Below are 23426 nucleotides of genomic sequence, written 5' to 3'. Positions count from 1 at the left end.
TTTAAACAGCAGGATTCATATTTGTAATGGAGTAATAAACATTAATACTTTGGACACCTCAGTTGAAATCTATGCCGAACATCTGAAAGGAACCTTTAGAATTGAAGAAGTTAACTTTAGTAGCAAGTGCTGCCTTAGTATGTATATAAATAATGAATCCATGAATCTTTAACTGATGCTGATGTTTGTCCCCTCAGCTGTAAAGATCAAGAAGACGCTGAAGAACCTGAACGTCGTTGAGACTCAGGAGGCCGTGTTTAGCCTGGAACTGACCCATGAGAACGTCAGGGGGGTGCAGTGGATCAAGAACGGTGTTGAGATCCAGCCCAGTGAGAAGTTTGAAATCAGCATGGAGGGCATGGTTCACACCTTAAAGATCAACAACTGCTCCACCCACGACGAGTCTGTTTACTCCTTCAAACTGGGAAAGCTGTCTGCAAGCGCCAGACTTAACGTTGAAAGTAAGAAGGACGTTCGCCTCGCCGTTTTTGGTTTGAGAAAAATGTCAAAATCATTTTTAATTTTGTTCCCCCAGCCATTAAGATTCTTAAGAAGCCAAAGGATGTGACATCACTGCTTGGAGCAACAGCTATGTTTGAGGTGGGAATCTCTGAAGACAACATCCCAGTGAAATGGATGTTCAAGAACACGGAGCTGAAGCCAAACGAGCACTACACCCTGCTGTCTGAGAAAAGGAGTCATAAACTCATCATCCAGGACGTCGACAGCAGCAAGGAGGGAGAGTACACCGTGCTGGTCGGCCATCTGCAGTGCAGCGCTCACCTGACTGTGGAGTGTAAGCCGTGAATTCAGTGTTTTCCTCTGCTAGTCGTAAAATCGAAGGGGAACCAAACCATCTGAACCTTTTTCTGCAGCTCTGCGGGTAACCAAACCCATAAAGAACGTGGAGGTCCCAGAGACCCAGGTGGCCACATTTGAGTGCGAAGTATCCCACTTCAACGTGCCGTCCACCTGGCTGAAGGACGGTGTGGAGATCGAAATGAGCGAGAAGTTCCGCATCGTGGTTCAGGGGAGACTCCACCAGCTGAAGATCATGAACACCAGCAGGGAAGACTCCGCGGAGTACACTTTCGTCTGCGGGAACGACCGTGTGTCGGCGACGCTCACCGTCAACCGTAAGAAATCGAACAACCATTTCTGAAGCATTATTTAAAGAAAAAAAACTTGAATTTACTGAATTTTAGCATCTTTAAAATTGTAGGGAATTCATATTTAAATGTGAAATCATTGTGGCTTAAACATGTACTCTTTATCAGACTATATTGTCCCAAAATTTAGAAAATTTCTATAAAAAAAAAAAAAAATCTTGTCTTAAAGTCTGTTTTTTTTCTTTTTCGTTATCTTCTGCAGGCCAGTTAGTTATACGTCAGCCTGAACAACTTAAATTCGGCCAATCATATATCAACGGTCATCTATCAATGTAAATTTTTTCAGTCTTAGCATCTTGATTCATATGTCGCAGCTAATTTAGGCAACCATTGAAATCAGAATCCTTTCCTTTCCCATTGAGTTCTGTCCCAGTGTTCATGGGGATGGACGTCTGTGTCTTCGGCAGGCGTAGAGCTAACAGAACTGGCAGCGTTGCGAGGCAAAACTCTCCTCCTCTTGCATGTTTCCGCTGTCCATAGCGTTCTTTGACAGTGTCGTTTCTAAGTCACCAATTTAGTGCTACTTGGTCCCAATGGAATTTCACATTGGGAACCTACTAGTATTAAGTTGCTAACTGGTTAGCAAGATGCTTCCGACAAACCGGCTACAACCAAACTTGCTTGCGAACCTTCCGCCACAACAATCCCGCCCCTTTGCTAATCGACCAATCACATTCACTTTATTCACTCGTGTAAAGACGGGCACCACTCTGGAGAATTCGGATTTGCAACGGTTGGAACAGCCGCTTACTTAAAAATTAATTAACAATTCCTCCCCTGAAGGTGAAAGAACACCTCAAATTAACCTCTGGTCTGTTTCCTCCCAGCGATTCTGATCACGACAATGTTGGAGGACCTGAACGCTCAGGAGAAAGACACCGTCACATTTGAGGTGAACATCAACTACGAGGGAATCACCTACAAGTGGCTGAAGAACGGCGTGGAGATCAAATCCACGGACAGGTGCCAGGCTCGCTGCAAGCAGCTCACTCACACTCTGAGCATCAGGAACGTCCACTTTGGAGACAGCGCCGATTACACCTTCATGGCGGGCTCTGCTGCCACTACAGCTAAGCTCTACGTGGAAGGTAAGATCCGGCTTCATATTCGTCCTACTATCACAACCACCAAAATAAAAAACCAAAGAACTTGGATCAAATGAAACGTTTATGTCTCTGCAGCTCGTGTTATCGAATTCACTAAACACCTAAAAGACCTGAAGATCACCGAGAAGAAGCGGGCCACCTTTGAGTGTGAGGTTTCTGAGCCCAACGTGCAGGTGATGTGGATGAAGGACGGACAGGAGCTGGAGATGTCCGACAGGTGAGGAGACGCTCTTCTTCAGATGCTGCGACCCTTTAAGTCTTTTCCCGACATCATTAACGAGTCTGCCTTTCCTTCTGCAAAGGTTCAAAATGTCCTCAGACAACTTCGTCCACCGGCTGGTTCTGCCGTCAGTCCGCTTGTCCGATGCTGGCGAGTACACGGCTGTCGCTGGCTCCAGCATGTCTGTGGGACACCTGGCAGTCGAAGGACGAGATGTGAAAATCTCAGAGCCTGAAAGCAGAGATGTCACGGTGAGTTCCTGCTCTGTGGAGCTTCGACCAGATCTGAGCTGGTCCAGTTCTTCGGATCATACGTCAAAATAACCGTGTTTCTGCACAGGTGGTGGAGAAGCAAAGGGCAACCTTTGAGTTTGAGGTGAATGAGGACGAAGTGGAGGGACACTGGTTGAGGAACGGAGCGGAAATCCATTTCTCTGAGGAAGAGCGCTTCAACTACGCCGCCATCAGGAGGCTGCACCGCCTCACCATCTCTGAGACCTTTAGGAGTGACGCTGGAGAATACACCTTCGTCGCCGGCAAGAACCGCAGCAGCATGAACCTCCACGTTAGACGTAAGCTCCTCTAGCCAGCAGCAGCTATTATCCAGGATGGACCTTCTTCTGCATCTCTGCTAGTTTTCACTGACTGTCTGCTTCTCCGCTCAGTGCCAGAGCCGCCACAGATCGTGCGCCACATGCAGCCCCAGACAGTGATGTCGGGTCGGATGGTGCGTTTCTCGGCTCATGTCAGCGGCCTCCCTGCGCCTCAGATGCTCTGGTACAAAGACTCCCAGCTGCTGACCAGCAGCTACAAATGCAAGTTCCTCCATGACGGAGACGAGCACACGCTGCTCCTGCTAGAGGTCTTCCCTGAGGATGCCGCCGTCTACAGCTGTGAGGCCAAGAACGACTTTGGAGCAGCCACAAGCTCCGCCCCCCTAACCGTAGAAGGTTCGACATCTTTTATTTTGGAGCGTCAAAGTCCTGGAATTATGTTTTTCCTTCTTCTTCTGGGGAAACAATTAGCAGAACAGGAGCAAAACATTTTATTTCCTGCTCTTTAACTTTTAGCAGCTAGCGTACTACCTTGATTCTTTAGCTAACTTACTAGCTAAAGAATCACTTTCAAATGAATCATTTGGTTTTCCAGTAAATATTTTTGAAACTATTCAGGTGAATTGCGTTTAAATATCTGAGAAGGAGCTGGAAGGACTCGTCTTTAACAGCAAACATGTTATCTTTCAGTTCCTGAGGTGGTTGAGACCGCCGCTCCCATCTCCCCTCCGGTTCTGATCAGCCCCATGCGGGATGTTCTGGTCCCACAGGGAAGCCCCGCTCAGCTGAAGTGTACCATCTCAGGGGAAGGTATTCCCTTCTGCTCGGCTTTTGTGTTGCTGCGTAACTTTCCTTTCATTAGCGAACCTGTTGCTTGCCGCCGCTCGGATGACGCTGACTTCCGTGAACAATGTGTCTCCAGATCTGCAGGTTTCTTGGTTCCGTAAAGACAAGGAGATCCAACAGTCCGACATCTTCAGGATGTCTCATATGGATGAAACCTGCCTGCTGGAGATTTCCAGAGTCCTCCCCTCTCATGAGGGAGAGTATTCCTGCATTGCCACTAACTCAGCAGGGATGGTCACATGTTCTGCCACTCTGAACCTGGATGGTGAGTTCCTGCATGCAGATGCTTCTTTTCATTAAAGGGTTTGGTTGGACGAGTCCAGAACCACTGCATGGCAGTCAGACGTTAAATCCCAGGAAGCATGATGCCTTTTTTGGTTTGAGTTGTGGACAAACAAATGCCCACGCAGCAAGAAATGGAAATCTAAATAACTGCATTTGTTCTTGAATTGAGGAGGTAAGTGAGACAGTTTGCCAGTGGAACAAGACAATTTATATTTATAGTAAGAAAAAACTATTGTATTGTCTTACAGTAGCAGCCATTCAAAGGCCCTTCCCGATTTAATGGCAGCCAACTCCCAGCCACTGCAGTGACTCCCCTCTTGCATATTTCTTTACCCTGACTCCACCCTCTCACTGAATTACAGGGTCTGACCAGGAGATGGCGCTTCTCTTTAGATCATTGTTGTTGAATATGGAATAATTTATTTTGTAATTGAGGTGTTATGAAGTAGCGAATTAAGTTTTTCCTTCCAAATTCCTTCCAGCCTCTAGAACTTGAGAAGGAATGTTGTGTTTTGCACATTGAAAGCCAGTCACTTTATGACAGTTTCACTTTTAACTCTGCTTCCAATTCGGATTTTAGACCGAAAGAATATTTTAGTACAAAGATTGATGTTTAAAAAAGGAATATTTTCAGCCAATGAAATGAAAATGTTGAATGGCTACTACTGTATTTCAAATGCATATTATTATCTAGTGATAAAATGCTAATTCCAAAAATACTGAAATTAAAGGTAAATACGCCAAATTTAAGAATTTGTACTTATTTCTAGATTTTATTTTTTGCAGAAAACATTGATAGTGCAGGAAATAGAGCCAATAGCAATTCATTAGATTTAAACAGGATCAAAAAATATTGATTAACCCTAATATATTGAGTATTGTTATATTTCTCAGCTCTAGTTTCCATCAAGCATTTAGATCCAGAACGGAAAAGTATTTCTGCCTGGCGACACTGAGCCCAGCTTCTGGGACGTTAAAGTTTCAGCTTCTTCTTTCCTTCCTCTAAGATGAAAACAGGGTTTTGCTTCAGATCTTGCTAGAAAGGACCAAACACTGCAAAAACGATCTAAGAACAAGTAACAAATTAAAAAAAATAGGTCTATTCACCCTGTAATGATTGGTTTTACTCTTAAAATAAAATATTCACTTAAAATAAGAGACTACGGTTGTTTCTCTTTTAAATAATAAGTAAAAAATATCTTAAATTACGTAGGTAGGTAAATAAGATGATTTGCCAATAGAATGTTTTTTTTACTCTTAAAATAACATCATTAGATGATATACACTTGAAATAAGAGAATGCAGTTTATTTTAGCTAATTTTAAATGTAAATAATGTTGTTCCATTGGCAAAGTGTCTCACTTAACTCACTAATGCAAGAAAAATGCACCTATTTTAAGAAAAAAAATGGCTTATTTAGATTTCAATTTTTTGCAGTGTTTTACTCTTCCAGCCTTCAGTTGCATGTTAAAAAATAAGGGAACTGGTTTCACAGGGAACTGGAAAGGAAACATTTCACCTCATCGCATTTTTTCATCTGAAAATCAGTTTTTATTTGATGTTTCCACTGCATGTAGAGGAATCAGACGCCTTCGCTTGAAGCTATAACTTCCCTGCTGTGCTGCATGATGTCCTCTCCTGCTTCACCTGCAGCGTCTAACCTGGTTGGTTGAGACCTTCTTTGTTTCAGAGTGAGTCAGCATGGTCGCTGTGGACGTACAGCTTTGTGGATCCCTTCCACTCACGGTCATAACCCACATCTTTTTTCATGACTTCTGGAGTTTGCATGGTTGATCTGTGGAAACGAGCTGCCGTCCGGCCCTCACTGCACAAACTCCAACCCGACTGCACTTTGGAAAACAAATAACCTGGAAAATGGCCGCTGTGTTGCTGTTCTGACCTTATTCTTCTATCCTTTCTTACTGCCCAGATGGTAAAGCCTTAGCTAGTGTGTCTGAGACTAAAGTGACTCAGAGACGGGAAGCTCAGACGGAGAGCTTCAGCTCTCTGTCGGCGGGTCAAACCGCCCACACTGTTGAGTTTTCTGAGCTCGTCTCTGAAGCGTCCTCCGTGTCCTGGAGGACGGTGGAGGTTCAGATGGAGAGCGTGACCTCAGTGGAGACGAGCTCTCGCAGCAGCGTTGCTTTCAGCCTCTCAGCCAGCCCCCAGCTGCTGACGGAAATGAGCGACATCAGAGTGAGAAGCGGCGAGGTGGCCGAGTTCAGCTGCTCTTTCGACGGGCAGCCTTTCACCTCAGTGGTGTGGGATCATAACGGTCAGAACTTGGTGGACACGGAGCGGGTAAGGCGCTCTGAGGGCGGGGGCCTGTTGTCCCTGCTCATCCAGAGCGTGGACACGGACGATCAGGGAACCTACCGCTGCACAGCCACCAACCCGCACGGTCAGAACAGTTCCTCTGCCAGGCTTACTGTTGAAGGTGGTTAATCTTTCTTCTTTTTCATTTCCAACTGGTCCATTTCACTTCTCCATCCGCTCCTCCTGCTTCGGACCCCCTCATCATGACTTAATATCTCCTCCTAGTTGATAATCTGTTAGAATAATGGAATAACAGCCTCTGTTAGTGTAGCTTTGCTCCCTCCCTGACGCCAGCTTCCCCTCGCTAATCTCATCTCCATCCTACTAACCCTTTCATGGTTATAGCCGTAGCTTTTGACTCTGACCCCTAATTACTCTCCCTAACTTTATTCTCACTCAGCTAAAGAAGCGAACCTCAAAGCAGAGACCCCCATCCCTACCGGTTCTGTCCGTAAAGCGTCTCAAGCAGACAAAGAGAGTTCTAGAGATCTCTCTGAGCAGGAGAAGCAGGAGTCAAAGAAGAAGCTTCGATCTTTGCCTGAATCTTCCCAAAGACCTTTCCAGTTATATTTCCCGGACGTGATGCCTCATGACGAGCGGAGTCGCCGGCTCTTTGACCGCCCGGAGCTCCTGATCAAACTCCCCCCTGAACTGCTGCTCAGAAGCAAAGACAGGAAGTCTCCGCTCTGCATCATGAAGGGGCTTCCTGCTTCATTTGTCATTTGGCTTTACAGCCGTTTGAATGTGAAGGACTCTGTTTGGTACTCTCTGAAACAGGACAGCGCTCTGTGCTGTATAGATGCTAATAATGAGGGAGCCGGACGGGGGGGCTCTTACTGTTTGAAAACTCTGAGCTCAGCTGGAGATGCTGAGTGCAGCACAGGGATGAAAGGTTGGCATTTGCATGCTTTTGGTCCTTTCTGTGCCCCACACCCATGCACATTGTTTCCTCCACCACCACTTTTAGCACCAGGCAGCGTCTCCAACTCGTTGTGTCTTGCACTCTTGACTAAAAACATTAGAGCTATGAAGGGAGAGTCATTTATATCACAAAACTTTAAGGAGAAGACATATCTGCTGCTCAGTAAAAGAGCGAATGGAGGCATGAAGAGAGGATGAACTCAAAGACACGCCCCTGTGGATCAAACGGCTGCACCACTCCTCAGATTCTAACCGCCGTGTGCTTTGAAGACAGTTATAGAAATGTTTTTTTAATTGGAGCCATTCTGTGTCTTACAGTGACGGAGGCGGAGAAGGAGCCAGAGGTTAAGGAAGACGTTAAAGGTAGATACTGATCCAACAGGGAGGGGAGGGGCTGAATTAACTTCGTTATATCTGAAATGTGTTGTTTCATAAGTTTCATGAAATAAAATTCAGCTTTGAATCAGTTTAGTTTTGTGTTTTTAAATGAAACCAATGCTGAATCTTAATTTATTCTTAATGTCTTTCATCCGTTTATGAGTTTCCTTCTTGCATAAAATGTGTTTAGATTCCGACATTCCAATGTTTGTGAGTGTTTGACTAAATCTTAATTGATGGTAAAACATTCAAGGTTTCACACTGGAAAAACAATCTAGAAATAAGTAAACATTTATTAAATTAAGTGTATTTACCCTTAATTTGAGCAGGTAAATGAGATAATTTGCCAATGAGTATGAAGGACTATTTTTACTCTTAAAATAAGATAATTAGATAAAAGGCACTTGAAATAAGACAATGAATTGTAAATTGTCATCGGCAAAGAGTGTCATTTACCTCCTCATTTTAAGACAAAAATGCTCTTATTTAGATTTTGATTTATTTCTGTTTTCACTTGAGCTGGATGATGCTGGGATGTAGGGCTGCAACTAACCATTATTTTGCAAATTAATAATTGGATAACCAAAGGTTGCTTAAAGAAGAGGTTTTATGAAATAAACCAGGTGAAACTAAAACTTTTCCGCTAAATAAAGATCCGTATAGAGCATACTGACAGATGAAAAGGCAAAAAATGTAGAGAATGTTTTACAATTTTGATATAATTAATGCTCTAAGTGGGCCACTCTCTCAGCTACAGGCATGTTTTAGAGCAAAGTGGGTCCTGGAGGGCTGCTGTCCTGCAGGTTTTAGAGGTTTCTCTGCTTTAACACAGCTGATTCTGATAATTACAGTTCAGCAAAAGTCTGTTAATCAACTATCAATGTAAATCATCTGTGCTGGAGCAGGAAAACCTCTAAAACCTGCAGGAAAGCGGCCCTCTAGGACCGACTTTGGAGATGCCTGTTTTAGAGTCTCTATACACTCATTTATGATTAATCGATTACTAAATTAGTTGATGATTATTTCAATAATCGATTAATCTGATTGTTTCAGCCCTACTGGGATGTGTGATTTACTTTCAATTCTCATTGTTCCACTCAGCCTTTTCTAGCTCAACCATCACAGTGGAAGAGGAGATCCAGGAGTCATTCAGCACTGGCTTAAAATTACCTGATAAAACCAGAACACTTGAACTCAAACCAGAGACCAAACGCTTCTCCAGCTCTTTGGAGAGGAAAAAAGAAAAACCAGTTTTCCTCAGCGAGCTTCCCCCAGCAGCAGTAGCAGCTGTCGGGGAAAGCTTTGCCTTTACGGTCAAAGTGTTGGGTTTCCCAGCACCCACTGTCCACTGGTTTCACAACGGGCAGACCATAACCAGTTCATCGGTCTATACGTTCATTCACAGACAAGACAAGTACAGTTTAGTTATTAACGAAGTTCGTAGAGAATATGATGGGGAGTACTCTTGCACGGTCAGCAACAGGTTCGGGCAGTCGACATGCTCCTCGTTTCTTCGCGTTCAGGTGAAAGAACCCGAAGAGGAGAGAAGGGTTGGCGAGGAAATGCAGAAGTCCGTCGGCCATCCTCCAAAGTTTCTGAAAGCGATAGAGTCGGTTCAGTTATCGGAGGGTGGCCAGTGTTTCTTCAGATATACGCTGAGTGGAGATCCGCTCCCTGATGTTCAGTGGTTCAAAGGAAGCTCCATTATCCAGCCGGCCGGGTTCGTCGTCATGGCGAACAGTCCGGACGGATCCGGCTTTTTCAGCATTGAGAGTGTCAAAGAAGAGAACAGTGGTACCTACACGTGCAAAGCTTGCAATCTGTTTGGTGAGGCCGCCTGCAGTGCTGAACTGGTGGTCATTGGCCAAAAAGCTCAGCAGGAGAGGCAGTTGATTCAGAAAACAAAAGGCTTGAAGATTTCCCTGACTGAGCAAAGCACAGAGTCCCGGCTGAGCCAGGAAAGAAGCCGGTCGGATCAGTTGATTTACACCATCAGCACCGAAGACCGGCAGATTATCCCCAGTGAGGAGGTGGAAACCCTCCAGGAGATCAACGTCTCTGCTGCTACTCTGCATAGAGAGCAGATGACCCAGCAGGCCGCTCTTCTACAGTCACATGAAGTTCATGAGAGCGTTTCTTTAGCTCTAGAACACCCCGCTGAGGTCTTAGCTGAATCTACAAAGCAGCTTCACATGGCTTCATTCCTGTCTTCAGTCCAGGAGAGCCAGAGGATCACAGAGCAGCATTCAGAGAGGATTCTGAGCCCTGAGCTTGTTGACCTTAAATCCTCAGAGGAGAAGCCGTCTGAGATCATGTCGGCTACCTGTGAGGAAGTCCTGTCCCTGAGCACAGTGAGAGCTGAGCCTCTGGCAGACCAGACTCAGGAACACATGGAGACCACGGCTGAACCCAGGCAGCCGCTCAGCAGCTACCAAGTAGAATCCGCTCTCCCCATCCTTGCTGATGTGTCTGGTGCTGTGGAGCGACCAGAGGAGGAGAGAAGTTTTAGAGTCCAAGAGGGGATGAAGATTTCTTACTCTGCTCAATCTGCTGAGCAGCTGCTGCTCGCAGAAACCCACTCTGAGCCTCTGCTAGCTCTGAACCCACCCTTAACGCCACAGGTTAGAAAAGAACAACCTAATCCAGTGCATGCACCGATGAGTGAAACCAGAGGGACTCTCACTAAAGAGCGCAGTTTTGAAATACATAATCCAGAGCAGCAAACCATCCAGACAAGCAAAGAAAAGCTTTATAAATCAGCCATGACTAATGAAGAAAAATATCCGATTCAGGCAGAACAGACGGTACAAGTGGCCCCACTAGAGAGTCCGATGTGTCTGCAGGTGATGGGGGAGGAGAAACAAGTTTTAAATCTGCAGGTCATCAGTGATCAGTGTGGTTTAGAGTCCGAGGGGCGGTTCAGCAGTGAACAGCCTCCCACAGAGCAGGCAGATGTAAGGAAGAGTCCAACTTTGCTGCACTCTGTAATTCAGGAAGAGCAGAGGGCCTTGGTGTGTGAGTCGACCTCAGAGGTCAGAGTGCAGACTGACTATGCCTCAGCTCAGCCAAGAAAAGAGCAGCCACAGCAGAAGTACCTCCAGTCTATCCAGTCTGTTCCACAACTACCTAAGGAAGGGATCATTGTCTTTACCAAACCTGAACAGCAGGCAGCCACAGCCAAGCAGGAAAGAGCTCGAAGCCATGCCGCGTCTTCAGAAATGCACAGAGAGATCATAGCAGATCATCACAAAGATCTTAGTGTGTCTGTGGATGGAATGAAGGCCAAGCATAAAACTGAGTCCAGACCTCCGAACATTCTTGGTGTGTCTTCCCAGTCACTACTCCTCCCGAAGGAGACCCCTTTCACTGACACCGTTAGAGAGCAGCGAGTACTAATTCAGAGAGAGGAGCAGTGGAACATCCTGCAGTCCTTGAACATCACAGACACCCCAACTTTAGAGGAGGGCCACACCACTAGCCTGCACACAGATGAGGAATTCAAGCCTGTAGTTAGAGTCGAACCAAAGATCCCAAAGAGGCCCGTGTTCATAGAAGAAAAGGCGGCGGCAACAGAGAGGTGCACAATCTTAGAGGCTGCAGAACGAGATTCAGCAGTTGCGATTAAGGAGGGGCAGTCAGTCCAACAGTCTGTGCAGCTGGAAGAGAGGCAGGTCATCTTGAAGGAACAGTCTAGTGAGATACATCAAACCCAGGCTTCCACTGTCAAGGTTCAGACCCAACCGAAAGGAGTCGTTTTTCTCCATGAGTCTCAGGACTCTGTTCCTCTACCCAAAGAGCTCAGCTTTGTTCTAAACATCCCCAAACCAACCAGTATGACCATTAGACATCAGCTGAAAGACGCTCTCCAGTCTGCTGTGGCCACCAATCAGGCAGTCCTACTGGCAGAGGCTGTGGGACAGTTAGAAGCGGTTGAGATACAGGAAGTCAAAGTTCAACGAGAACCCAGAAGGACAACATTTACATATCTGATCACATCGCCCGGTGTCCCATTGGAGATCACGCTGTCCTTTGAAGGGGAATATCCTCAGGTGGCAGATCTCAAGACAGAACTGGAGGTGGCGCTACGAGCCATGTTGTTCCAAGAACAGCAGAGTCTTACTTCAGAGCAGCATGGTACCCTGCAGATTGACAGACCTCAGATAGTCCACATCAGCTCAGCACCCTCCAAAGAGATGATGTCCACCGTGACTGATACAGTGATGGTGGCAGAGAGCGTTGCTTTGTTTACTCCAGATGCATCCTTTTCTGCAGATTTAAGAACAGAGTCAATGGGTTCTTTCCAAAGTGCAACAATTCAGAGCTACGGCTTTCAGCAAGCGAGTGGCGTTACCACAGTAACCACCTTGAAAGACGTAGAGCAGGTTGCTATGGTGCAGGTGGACACCAGAGAGGAGTACCTCTCAGAGGCTTTCCTGATTAGCGAGTCCTCTGACAGCCCGATGGATCGCCCTGTTGTTGTTCAGCCTCTGGAGGAAACCTTTGCAGAAATAAACGGTGACGCTGTTCTTACTACGACTATCAACAATGCAACCGAGGTGAACTGGTTCTTCAATGGTCAGCTGGTGGAATCTGGTGAAGAGTTCAGGTGTTCTGAGGACCATGACACATACACATTAGTTATCCACAAAGTGTTGAAGGAGAGGCATCAAGGAGAATATGTCTGTGAGGCTGAGAACGCAGCTGGCAGGACCACGACGTCTTCGAGGCTCACTGTGGTCTCAAAAGGTTTGATGATGGGCGGTTCTTTGATATCATCATCAACTAACTTCACTCAGGAGTTCATGTCATGTTTTGCCTCTAGTCCTCAGAGAAAGCTTTTAAAGTTAAATGCAGCAGAGCCATCCTCACTTTTCTTCCCTCACATTTGCACTTTCTTTAAAACGAACCATCCTCACGTCCATCACTGTCCTCTTTGGAGTCATATCTCTCAGCACCTGTCTTTCCTCATCCTTGGTCCATTTCTTGCATGCATAGCTTCTTTCCTCTACCTAACCACAAGCTTCTTCCTCCACAGTCATCCCTGGATTCATTTCTTTCATTTCAGGGCTAAACAATAGAGTCTGCTTTGAATCTATTTAAAAATATATATCTTTCTGCTCACTTTATTTTCTTTCTCCCTCTCCTCCCCAAATGCAGTGAAACCCGTGTTCAAGCACAGAGTCGTACCGCTGGAGGTCAATGTGGGCAACAATGCCAGATTTGAATGTGACACAGAGGATGCTCCGAATGTGAACTTCAAGTGGTTTAAAGATGGGCACCCACTGAAGGAGGGTGATAAGTACCGGATAATCAGCCGCTTCACCTCTTCCTCACTGGAGGTTCTGAGCGCAGCCAAGGAAGACAGTGGAGAGTACAGCTGCAAAGCATCCAATCACCATGGCGGTGATGAATGCTCCGCCCTTCTCAGTGTGACAGGTAGGAGCATTGCATTTTTACTCCTTCATAGCTGCTTGACTTTGGGTATGTTTAGGGAGTTTTAAGTATCTGTGAACAGCTTCATAGTTTGATTCGATGCTTGTGAATCACCCTTCTTTATGCCGGTTCTTCTACCCAGTATAACATTTTACCGCTAACATTTTGTCTTTCCTAATCTTTATAGAGAAATTTCCTCCATTTATTCAAAATAAGCCTGAAAACCAAACAGTGTTTGTTGGAAAGAAGGCACTGATACAGTGTGTTATAGCGGGATCCGCTCCTCTGAATGTTGAGTGGTTTAAAGACCACCAGGCTGTGTCCTCAGTGCCTGAACACTACCGCACCTCTTGTGAAAAGAATAAGCACACTCTTGAGATTGCCATGCTTGAAGCGGCAGACGGAGGGCTGTATGTGTGCAGGGCATCTAATGATGCCGGAGTGGCTGAGTGCAGCACGGAGCTGCTGGTTGTCGATAAGCCCAGCTTTGTAAAGCCACTGGGTCCAGTCGCAGCAGTGGTTGGAGCTCCTCTTCACCTGGAGTGTCAGGTGGACGAGGACACAGGCGTGACTGTCACCTGGACCAGAGATGGTAGAAAAGTCCACCAGTCTCCAGACTGTAAACTGTCTTTTGAGAACAAGACGGTAAATCTTGATATCCTAAAAACCACATTGAAAGATTGTGGAAATTATGTGTGTACGGTGGCAAATGAAGCTGGAAGTAGCTCTTGCTCCACCTCTGTGAAAGTACAAGGTAAGGTCTGACTATACTCCAGTGTTTTAGTGTTTTAACCTTCAAAAACTCAGCAATCAATATTTCTGTGCTTTTTTTCTGATCTATACTCAGTTGCTCTTTTTTTCACCAATGCTGCTATGTTTTTAAATAACATCTTCTTCCCTTGCAATGGTTCTGACTAACCTCCTGCCTGCAGAGCCCCCAGTCTTTGTAAAGAGGCTGGAGGCCACCACAGTCTGGAAGCAGGGCAGCACGGCTCGGCTCCAGTGCTCTGTCAAAGGATCCCCTGAGCTCCACACCACCTGGTTCTTCAATAACAGCGAGCTGCCGGTCGGCGGCAGGTATGCCACCAGTTTTAAGGATGGCGTTGCTGCCGTTGAGATAAGCAACGTTGCGTCGAGCGACAGCGGAAACTACAGCTGTGAGGTTCTGAACGAGTCAGGCTGTGAGAGCTGTAGCACCAAAGTGACCGTTAAAGGTGTGAAGAGTCAGAAGTACTAGAAAAACAAAGTTTGGTATTTAAAATCTGTCCTAACCTAGCTGTTGGTTCCCCATTAGAACCGCCGTCATTCCTTAAGGACGTGCCCTACTTAGAGGCAGTCAGGGGATCTGTAGCGGCGTTGGAGTGCGAGATTGCAGGCTCTGCACCTTTTGAAGTGACCTGGAAAAAGAACAAGAAACGTTTGTCCTCAGATAAAAAGTACAGAGTAGTGTCACAGGAGTCTCTGACCTCTTTGGAGATCCATGCATTCGAGTCGGCCGACATCGGTGAATATGAATGCGTTGTTTCCAACGCGGTTGGCTCTGTGACCTCTAAATCAGTGGTTAAACAGAAAGGTCAGTCAAAGAGAGAACTCAGTGTGACTATGGAGCTAGCTTCCCTGATAGCCGCTAACATTTAATAAAACCGATATTGTTTCAGAGCCTCCTATCTTCTCAAAGAGGATTGAGAGTTCTACGGTGGTGCTGGGAAATGTGGCGAAGCTCCAAGGAGTTGTGAAAGGCTCAGCTCCTATATCCATCAAATGGATGAAAGACTCAAAGTCACTAATAGATGACGATTCCAGCGTCACCACAACATTCGAGAACAATATTCCCAGCATTTCCTTTGCCTCTGTGGATTTAAAACACGGCGGCAAGTATACCTGCATCGCAGAGAATGAGGCGGGTCAGCAGAAGTGTGAGGCTATACTCACCATCCAAGGTCAGGACCCACCTCCATCCAGCTAGCTCTTCCTAAAGGTAATCTGGGTTGGTCTACGAAGCCTGAAGCTTGTGTTGTGTTTTAGAACCAGCAAAGATCGTAGAGAAAGCGGCATCCATCAGCGTTACGGCCGGAGACTCGGCCACGCTCCAGTGCAGCATCTCCGGAAGCCCGGAGCTTAAAGTCCGATGGTTCAAAGACGGAAAGGAGATAATCAGTGGTCGTAAATATAAGACAACGGTGAAGGAGAGCACCGCCGCTCTAAAGATCCTTTCAGCAGACAAAGGAGACACCTCAGAGTACAAGGTGGAGGTTTCCAATAAAGTCGGCAGAGACGAGTGCATGTGCTCGGTCACCGTTATAGGTTGGTGTTGGCTGACATGACCGAATCACAATGCCTTAAAAAAATCTTGCGGTCTTTCAGTCACCGTAATGTCTTTGGCTTGTTCCCCACGCAGATCGTGCCGTTCCACCATCTTTTACAAAAACTCTAAAGAACTTAGATGGAAGTATTGGTAGTAACATAACGTTGGAATGCAGAGTTGCTGGATCGCAGCCTATGACTGTTTCTTGGCTCAAAGACGACAAAAAAATTCACAGCAACGATAAATACAAGCTTGATTTCAGCGATGGCGCAGCCACGTTGGCGATAATGCATTCAGAGCAGAGTGACGGAGGAGTTTATACATGCCGCGCCTCAAACGAGGCCGGAGATACAGAAACCAGCGGAACGCTGGCGATCAAAGGTCAGAGAAGACTCAATACCTGAGATCTAAACCAAAACATAGAGCCAGGCAAAGCGTGTTGACAGGCTTTGAACATGCGTGTTGTTTTCCAGAACCTCCAGCCTTCACAGTAAAACCAGAGTCCCGAGATGTTGCACCAGGAAGCAATGTTGTCATGAGAGCAGAATTCACTGGGTCTGCTCCACTGGTGGTTAAATGGTTCAAAGAGGAGAAAGAGATCTTCTCTGCGGGGAAATGTGTCATTAAGAAGGATAACTCCTCCAGTTCCTTGGAGCTTCATTCTGTAAAAGCCAGTGAATCGGCTAAGTACACCTGCCAGGTGTCCAACGATGCGGGGAAAGTGGACTGCAGCGCTATCCTCTTCGTCAAAGGTTCTGCTTCCATCCTGTCTCAGCCAACCTTCCACTAACCCCTTCCCCATGCTCACTGTTATTGCTCTTGTGAATTTACAGAGGCTCCCACGTTCACGATGAAGCTTGAGCCTTCTCGGCTCCTAAAAGCCGGACAGCCTCTCAGACTGTCTTGCAAAGTTTCAGGAACTCCTGTGATCTCCATCACATGGATGAAAAATGGCTCAGAAATCATTTCTGGCCAAAGATACTCTGTGTCTTTTGAGAGCTCGGTAGCCTCTCTGGAGGTGGAGTCCTGCAGCGTGGAAGATAGCGGAGAGTATATGTGTGTCGCTTCTAGCGACGCCGGCAGAGAGCAGTGCAGCTGCTCGGTAAATGTCAAAGGTCAGTGCTGTCTGAAGACAATCTGTTCCTGTTTTCTGCTCCACACCCTTCCATCTTTCTTTACTTAGGGATATTTGTCTGAATTATTATATAGACAGTAGGTTAACGGTAAGTTCTGTACGTAAATGTGGAGCAGATCTAGACTAAACTTTCCTTTCAGGCCTCCTGGTTAAATGTGACCTCTATCATCTCTCTCATAGAGCCTCCAGAGTTTGTAAAGCCTTTTGAATCGGCTGAGTTTGTGAAGGGATCTGATATTATTCTGAAAGGAACCGTCTCAGGTTCCCCTCCATTTGAAATAAGCTGCTTCCTGAACGATAAGCTGATAAGAGGCAATAATAAGCATCAAATCCATGTTGAAAGAGACACAGTGACTCTTCAGATATCTGACTGTGACAGCAGGGATGATGGGACTTACCGCTGCACGGTTGCAAATGATGTTGGGGAGACATCTTGTTCTTGCCAGGTTTCATTGAAAGGTTAGTACTGCTGTTATCTCTCGTTTGCTGCTGCATGCCGGTCATTGCATCTGTTAATAATTTAATGTCGGCTGATTTATTCCTCATTTTCCAGGTTTCAAGAAATCATTTTTCTTCATGCTTTGTCAATGTTTGGATCAGGGATTTGCAGGTTTAGCCTGAGTTCAGATCATGTAGTTTTCTTTTTTCCACTAGAACCACCATCATTTATTCAGATGCTGCAGGAGTGCTGCATGTTGGTCTCTAATGTCTCTATGAAGTGCAAGCATTCCGGCCCGCCTTCCCTATGGTGTTCCAATCGAATGGGACGGTCAGGACCTAAGGGAAGACGAGCATGTTCAGATGTCCTGAGAAGCCGACCATGCTGAGTTGACTTTGAAAAACGCTCAGGTGTCCCACAGTGGGAGGTGCAGAATACAGGTGGAGCTTAAAGATCATGGTGATGGCTTCGTCACGTCTGTTGGGAAATCTGAACTCTGTGGTTCTCATGTCTGTCTTAAAGCTTCATTAACTCAGTGCCTGCTGGTAGGGAGGTCAGGCTTGGATGGACGTCACCATGTATCAGAAATGAAGATGATTCAAAGTAGTTCAGGTTTTAACGTCTAAACCAGATAAGAAATCTTCCTCAATGCTTTTGATTCTTTGTAGATTTTATACATCCAAGCTGAAGTTGTTTCCCTGTTTTTAATGGTTTTCATTTAATGTTTTAAATATATTTATGGTTTTACTATGAAGCTGGATGTTTTATGTTTTACTGCAGAACTGAAATGTAGAATCTTTTTGCTTTTTGTGGAAAATATGACTATTTTCCCTGGGTTTTCACTCTGTTTCTATTGGTTTTATTGTCAGCAGAGGTGTCCAAAGAATGAATATTTATTGCTCCAGTAGTATAACTCTTACTGTTTAGAAACACTTTTGTAGAAGTTAGAGGATCAACTTCAGCTTTTTACTCAAGTAAAAGTATAAACCTACCATTTTTAAAACTACTTAAAGTATAAAAGTAAAAGTAATGCAAAAAAAAACTGTTAAGGCCAGAAGCTTTACTGCTCTACCCTATTAAAGGAACATTTTTCTACAATTCTGGATGATAACTTCCTTAGACTTTATTTTCTTAGTTTTATTACTAATACTAACAGCGTCACATTTAACTTTGCATCATCTTGAAAAACTATTTATTTTGGTTTGTGGTGAGCGACAAGTTGGGGCAGCACAGAGTCCAACCACAAAGACATTAATTGTCTGGATAAAACTAATTATTTTTGATGGTTCTTCTTGAATAACAACAGGCCATAATGAAAATGTGCTTAAATGAAACTAAACTTAGTCTATTTTTAAGTATTTGTGCTTTATCTTACACCTCTGGTTGGGTAGAAGGTTTTTAGCTGGTTTCTCAGTCTCAAATATAACTTTTTCTGATTTTTTGATGTTTTAACGCTTGTACAAGAAAAATAACTATTTGACTTTTGCAGCCTAGTTTTATAGTTAACTGATGTCTCATAAAGGAGTCCATTATGATGATGGTTGATGAGTTTGGAAGCTGTTTTATCATCTGGAAAACAACATCTACCACACTATGAGTTACTCTATGTTACAGATATATTTATTGGTTCTTAGATATAAACCTGCTTTCATACTAACGTTGCACAAGTTCTTTAGTTTTAGCATAAACACCATTGAAAAGCATTGTTAGCCGAAAGAAGCGTCACTCCTCTCACCACCCATAAGTAAACTCTCCAGCAAAGTTCATACAAGTTTTAGGTTTGGAAAAAATCTCCCAAATTTCCAGAAACAATTGACTAATAAAAGCCCGATGTTGTTTGAAACAGATGCGGTGGCTCCTCCCACATTTCTGAAGGAATTATCCAACCTCCAAGCAGTGATGGGTTCAGTGGTTACCATGGAGTGCAGACTGGTCGGCTCTTTGCCACTTTCTGTTGAATGGTTCAAAGGGAAGCAAAGATTAAGGCAGGGTTCAAAGTATAAACTCTTCCACTCTGGAAGCACGGTTTCTCTGGAGTTAAGGCTGAGCGGGAGCAGTGACACAGGAGCGTACTCCTGCAAAGTCACCAACGAAGCAGGCAGCTGTCTCTGCAGCGCCATCCTGACGGCCAAAGGTTGCTCTTCTGATTTATTCCAGACTTATTAGGCAGGAAATCTTTATTCGGGGTCATAATCTCTTCTCCCTGTGGGTTGTAGTGCCGCCCAGATTTCTGGCGGAGCTCGAGTCTCTGTCAGTTCTTCCAAAGTCAAAGGTGACCTTCAGAGGAGTCTTTGAAGGCACCGCCCCGTTTGTGGTTGAATGGTTTAAGGATAACACCAGACTGGTTGCTGGAGCAGGGTGCATGATCAGGTTGGAGAACTATTCCTCCACGCTAGAGCTGAGCTCAGTCGAAGCCCGGCACGGCGGGGTTTATTCCTGCCGCGTTACAAACGAAGCCGGCGAGGCGGCAGAGAGAGCAGAGCTGATGGTGAAAGGTTGGACTTTCTTTTTCTGTCCAGCGCCATCACCGCGCTCATTTAACGCCATCTTTATTCTTCATTTTTACAGCTTCTCTGTCTTCATTTTCTTTGAAATTCTGCTTCCTCCCATCACAGCATCGCATCCTCCACCGCTCATCCCACCCAGTGTTGCTTCGTTTTATAACCTAATCTCTTTTTTTTTGACTTTGCAGAGCCTCCTCAGTTTACCCTGAAACTGCCTCCCACCACCTTTGTGAAGCACGGTGAGGGAATCATCTTAGAGTGCACGACCAACAGTGCACGCTCTTTAAAAATGTGCTGGTATAAAAATGACCAGAAGATAAGCGACGATGGAAACTATAGAGCCACGCTCTTGGAGTCGGCTGCATCCCTGCAGCTCAGCTCTGCGAGCTTTGAGGATGATGGGGTCTACACCTGTGAGGTTCACAATGATGCGGGCAGTGCGAGCTGCAGCACCACTCTTACCGTCCAAGGTCAGATACTAGGCAGATTTCCTGTTCACATGTTAGCAGGTAGATTTCTCCCTCCTGACTGAAGCATTAAAGAAGAGAAATGGAGGTCTTCTCATGCATATTAACTCTAGTCCAGGGGTCGGCAACCCAAACTGTAAAGTCTTCTATAAGCCTGGTATGGCAAGTTTATTAGCACACCATAAAAAAGTACTATGAGGGCTGAAATATATAATAAACATTCATGATTACATGTTTATCCTAAAGCAAATGACACATCATGTGACTCTGCTGTACAATATTTGGTGCTTTAAGGTTGAATTCCATTACAATATTAATCTATTCAATTTTGCATTGTTGTAATTATAGAAACACAATGAATGTGGAAAATGGAAGAAAATTCCCATCCCTCAATCAGAGCGCTACCTGTTGGATCTATGAACGGTTTTCTATGCTTGCAACCAAACTAGCAGCAGTAGTGGAGTCTGGAGATGCAATCCATTTCTTAAATCTATCTTTGCTCTCCTCTAATTCATCCAGAAGTTCTGCAATCACTTTGTGGTCAGCTGCATGTTTAGCCTTCCCTGGAAATGCCTTATCAATTTACTCTTTTTATTACTTGACAGCTTCTCATTCCAAAGCAAATGTGGAGTCAATCTAAAAAAGTAAAAAACAATCCACTGGACTTTGTTTCCAAGTTTGAAGACATTTCTCTTCCAATCCAGGAAACCTTTTCATTGTCAGAAATAGCGTTGAGTTTGAGGTTTTATCCAGCAGCCCAACAAAGCCTTGTTTTTGTTTAGAGAACATGCAAAATGAAACGGACGAACGGGTCCACCCCTTTGGAATGGGCGTCGTTTGGAACCCTGTTAGCCTGTAATATGGCGTACCTGTCTATGTCCCTGAAAGGGGATGTTAAAGAGAATTGTTGCCCTGGCTGAAAGGCGAGGTCTTCTGTTCCCCTTTAATGAGGTGGGGATTGCGATGATAGCCGCAAGGAATCAACTCCCAAAGTGTTGGACCCATTCATCCGTTTTATTTTGAATGTTTTTTAAGCCAAAACAAGGCTTTGTTGGGCTATTTGGGCTGCTGTATAAAGCCTGGAACTCAACGCTAATCCATAGATTTAAAAAAAAGAGCCGCAGCTTGCCGGTCCCTGCTCTAGTGTGTTATTGGGTCGATTGGCACCTTGTCTGACCCTCTATAATAGCATGAGTCTGAGACATCTCTGAGTGTTGGTCCAAAGACATCAACATTATTTATTTCTGTCATCTTTCTGTAAAATGAGCTTTACTATGAAGTGAACTTTGATATAAACTTCAACGTCAGATTAACTTTCTGTCAGAGTGGTTTGAACTCTCTTCATATATCCAAACATATTTTCCAGAGTCCCCATCTTTTCTTAAAACTCCACTCCCAGTGGAAGGCATTCAAGGCAAAGATACCAGTCTTCACTGTGAGATGGAAGGAACTCAACCTTTCAAAGTTATGTGGTTCAAAGACAGAAGAGCCCTAAAAGAGAGTAGGAAGTATAAGATGGTTAGTTTGGGCAACTCGGCTGCTCTCCATGTCATGAAACTGGAGCAGAATGATGTTGGCCTCTATGAGTGCCAGGTCTCCAACAGTGTAGGCAGTGAGATCTGCCAGACTTCCATCACGCTGAAGGGTAAGTTCTGAATCAGTGGACTCTTCCTTCAAGAGCCGGATCTTTTTTTTTCTCACTTAATTTCTCCCTGACCGTTCAGAACCACCAACCTTTGTCAACCACCTGCTGGACCAGTCTGTAAGACTCGGCCAGCAGCTGACGCTGACAGCTGCGGTAAAAGGCTCAGAGCCTCTGATCGTGTCTTGGATCCGGGACAAAGATCACGTCCTCAGAGACAGTGATAACAGGAAGATCAGCTTTGAGAACAACCAGGCCACTCTGGTGGTTTCCAAGGCTGACTCGACGACGGCGGGCAGATACACCTGCCAGCTGAGGAACGACGCCGGAGTGGTGGAGTCAGTCTCCCAGGTTACAGTTTTAGGTCTGTGGAGCATCAGGCATAATGCTGCTACTGAGTGTCCTACACCTCTTAGATGTTTATGTGCTTCATCAAACATTCCTCGAATGATATACCTCAGTCTGCAGTCAGGTTCTCCAGAGTCCTGCTAATGACCAGATGAAGCATAGACACATCTAAAAGATGCAGGACGCCTGGTGTAGAAGAACCCAGAACTCTTCTCTGAGCTCAGTGTTTTTTCCAACAACTTCAGAACCTGCCGCCATCGTAGAGAGCCCAGAATCCATGAGCGTCACCGCAGGAGAAAACGCTTCCATTGAAGTTACTGTGTCTGGTTCACCAGAACTGAAAACCAAATGGTTGAAGGACAACCAAGCCCTGAGTTCTGGTGCAAAATATCAGATGTCCTTTGCCAAGAAGGTTGCCATTCTGAAGATCCGTTCTGCTGACAAAGCAGATGCTGGAGAATATAAACTAGAGCTTACTAATCATGTTGGTGCTGACTCTTGTGTAACCAAGCTCTCAGTCTCAGGTCGGTGTACTTTGAGGCTACTCTTAATGTTGTTTATGTTTTTTAATCAGGCAGCTAACAAAGTTGTCTCACAACATCCTCTTTGACTGCAGATAAGTTGATTCCTCCAAGTTTCATAAAGAAGCTGAAGGACACCCACTTTGTTGTGGGTAAGCCTGCTGAGCTGGAGTGCAAAGCTACTGGATCTTCTCCTTTAACCATTTCCTGGTTCCATAATGGCCAGGAGATCCAAAGCGGTCCCTATTATGACATCAGCTCCACGGATCATAATTGCAGGCTGCTGGTTTTAACTGTCAGTCAGTCTGATTCTGGGAAATACTCCTGTAAAGCAGCCAATGCTGCAGGAGCCTGTGAGACCAGCGCCTCGGCTGATGTGACAGGTTAGTATGGACCAGCGCACTCTGGTCCGGGATCAGATCACCATGGAAACAAACCACTCATCCCAAAACCAATCTTTTCTTTCTACAATCAGAACCTCCCTCATTTGTGGAGACCTCCGAAGCCGAAGAAACCGTGCCTGGGAAAAACGTCACGCTCTCAGCGAGAGTGACAGGCAGCTCGCCGCTGCAGGTCAAATGGTTCAGGGGAGCCAAAGAAATGCAGCACGGAAGAGGCTGTGAGATCTTAATGAAGGCCGATGTGGCCTCTCTGGTTCTCCACAGAGTCGATAAGACTCATGCAGGAGAGTACACCTGCCAAGTGTCTAACAATGCGGGGAAGGAAAGCCGTTCCCTTCATCTCTTTGTTAAAGGTTTGTCTGCATGAAACTCTTTGTTCCTAAAGGTGACAGATCTACTGATGGTTCAAATGACTTTCCCCATTAGAACCGGTCCAC

At 45.3% G+C, this 23426-nt stretch overlaps 2 protein-coding genes across 2 annotated transcripts in view; both read left to right on the top strand.

Moving 5' to 3' along the window:
- Positions 1-16322, top strand: part of LOC107103236 (titin-like) — a 40602-nt gene extending 24280 nt beyond the window's left edge. The window contains 22 exon segments of the mRNA XM_015402812.1: positions 198-461; positions 536-796; positions 876-1136; positions 1997-2257; positions 2351-2492; positions 2578-2746; positions 2835-3066; positions 3160-3444; positions 3739-3858; positions 3971-4159; positions 6110-6616; positions 6896-7387; positions 7735-7779; positions 8848-12540; positions 12952-13230; positions 13415-13981; positions 14160-14441; positions 14522-14800; positions 14886-15167; positions 15253-15531; positions 15626-15913; positions 16006-16322. Of these exon segments, the coding sequence (XP_015258298.1) occupies positions 198-461; positions 536-796; positions 876-1136; positions 1997-2257; positions 2351-2492; positions 2578-2746; positions 2835-3066; positions 3160-3444; positions 3739-3858; positions 3971-4159; positions 6110-6616; positions 6896-7387; positions 7735-7779; positions 8848-12540; positions 12952-13230; positions 13415-13981; positions 14160-14441; positions 14522-14800; positions 14886-15167; positions 15253-15531; positions 15626-15913; positions 16006-16322 (9494 nt within the window).
- Positions 16323-16613: 291 nt separating this feature from the next.
- LOC107103235 (titin-like) lies at positions 16614-23415 on the top strand. The gene is made up of 8 exons (XM_015402811.1): positions 16614-16647; positions 16848-17126; positions 19799-20080; positions 21444-21722; positions 21802-22083; positions 22313-22591; positions 22684-22971; positions 23064-23415. Exons 3-8 carry the CDS (start codon positions 19900-19902, stop codon positions 23354-23356), a joined length of 1602 nt encoding a protein of 533 aa, XP_015258297.1. The 5' UTR covers positions 16614-16647; positions 16848-17126; positions 19799-19899; the 3' UTR covers positions 23357-23415.
- The last annotated feature ends 11 nt before the right edge of the window (positions 23416-23426 follow it).

Source organism: Cyprinodon variegatus, unplaced genomic scaffold, assembly GCF_000732505.1.
Source record: "Cyprinodon variegatus isolate N-32 unplaced genomic scaffold, C_variegatus-1.0 Scaffold1402, whole genome shotgun sequence".
In the NCBI taxonomy this organism is placed as follows: domain Eukaryota; kingdom Metazoa; phylum Chordata; class Actinopteri; order Cyprinodontiformes; family Cyprinodontidae; genus Cyprinodon; species Cyprinodon variegatus.
Note: the sequence above shows the minus strand (reverse complement) of the source record. Positions and strands in the feature narration are given on the sequence as shown.

Excerpts from the sequence above, each read along its gene's own strand:
- LOC107103235 (XM_015402811.1), top strand. The coding sequence starts at position 19,900 with ATGTGCTGGTATAAAAATGACCAGAAGATAAGCGACGATGGAAACTAT. Across the intron at positions 20,081-21,443 it reads CACCACTCTTACCGTCCAAG|AGTCCCCATCTTTTCTTAAA; the intron begins GTCAGATACTAG and ends CATATTTTCCAG. Across the intron at positions 22,972-23,063 it reads CGCCTCGGCTGATGTGACAG|AACCTCCCTCATTTGTGGAG; the intron begins GTTAGTATGGAC and ends TTCTACAATCAG.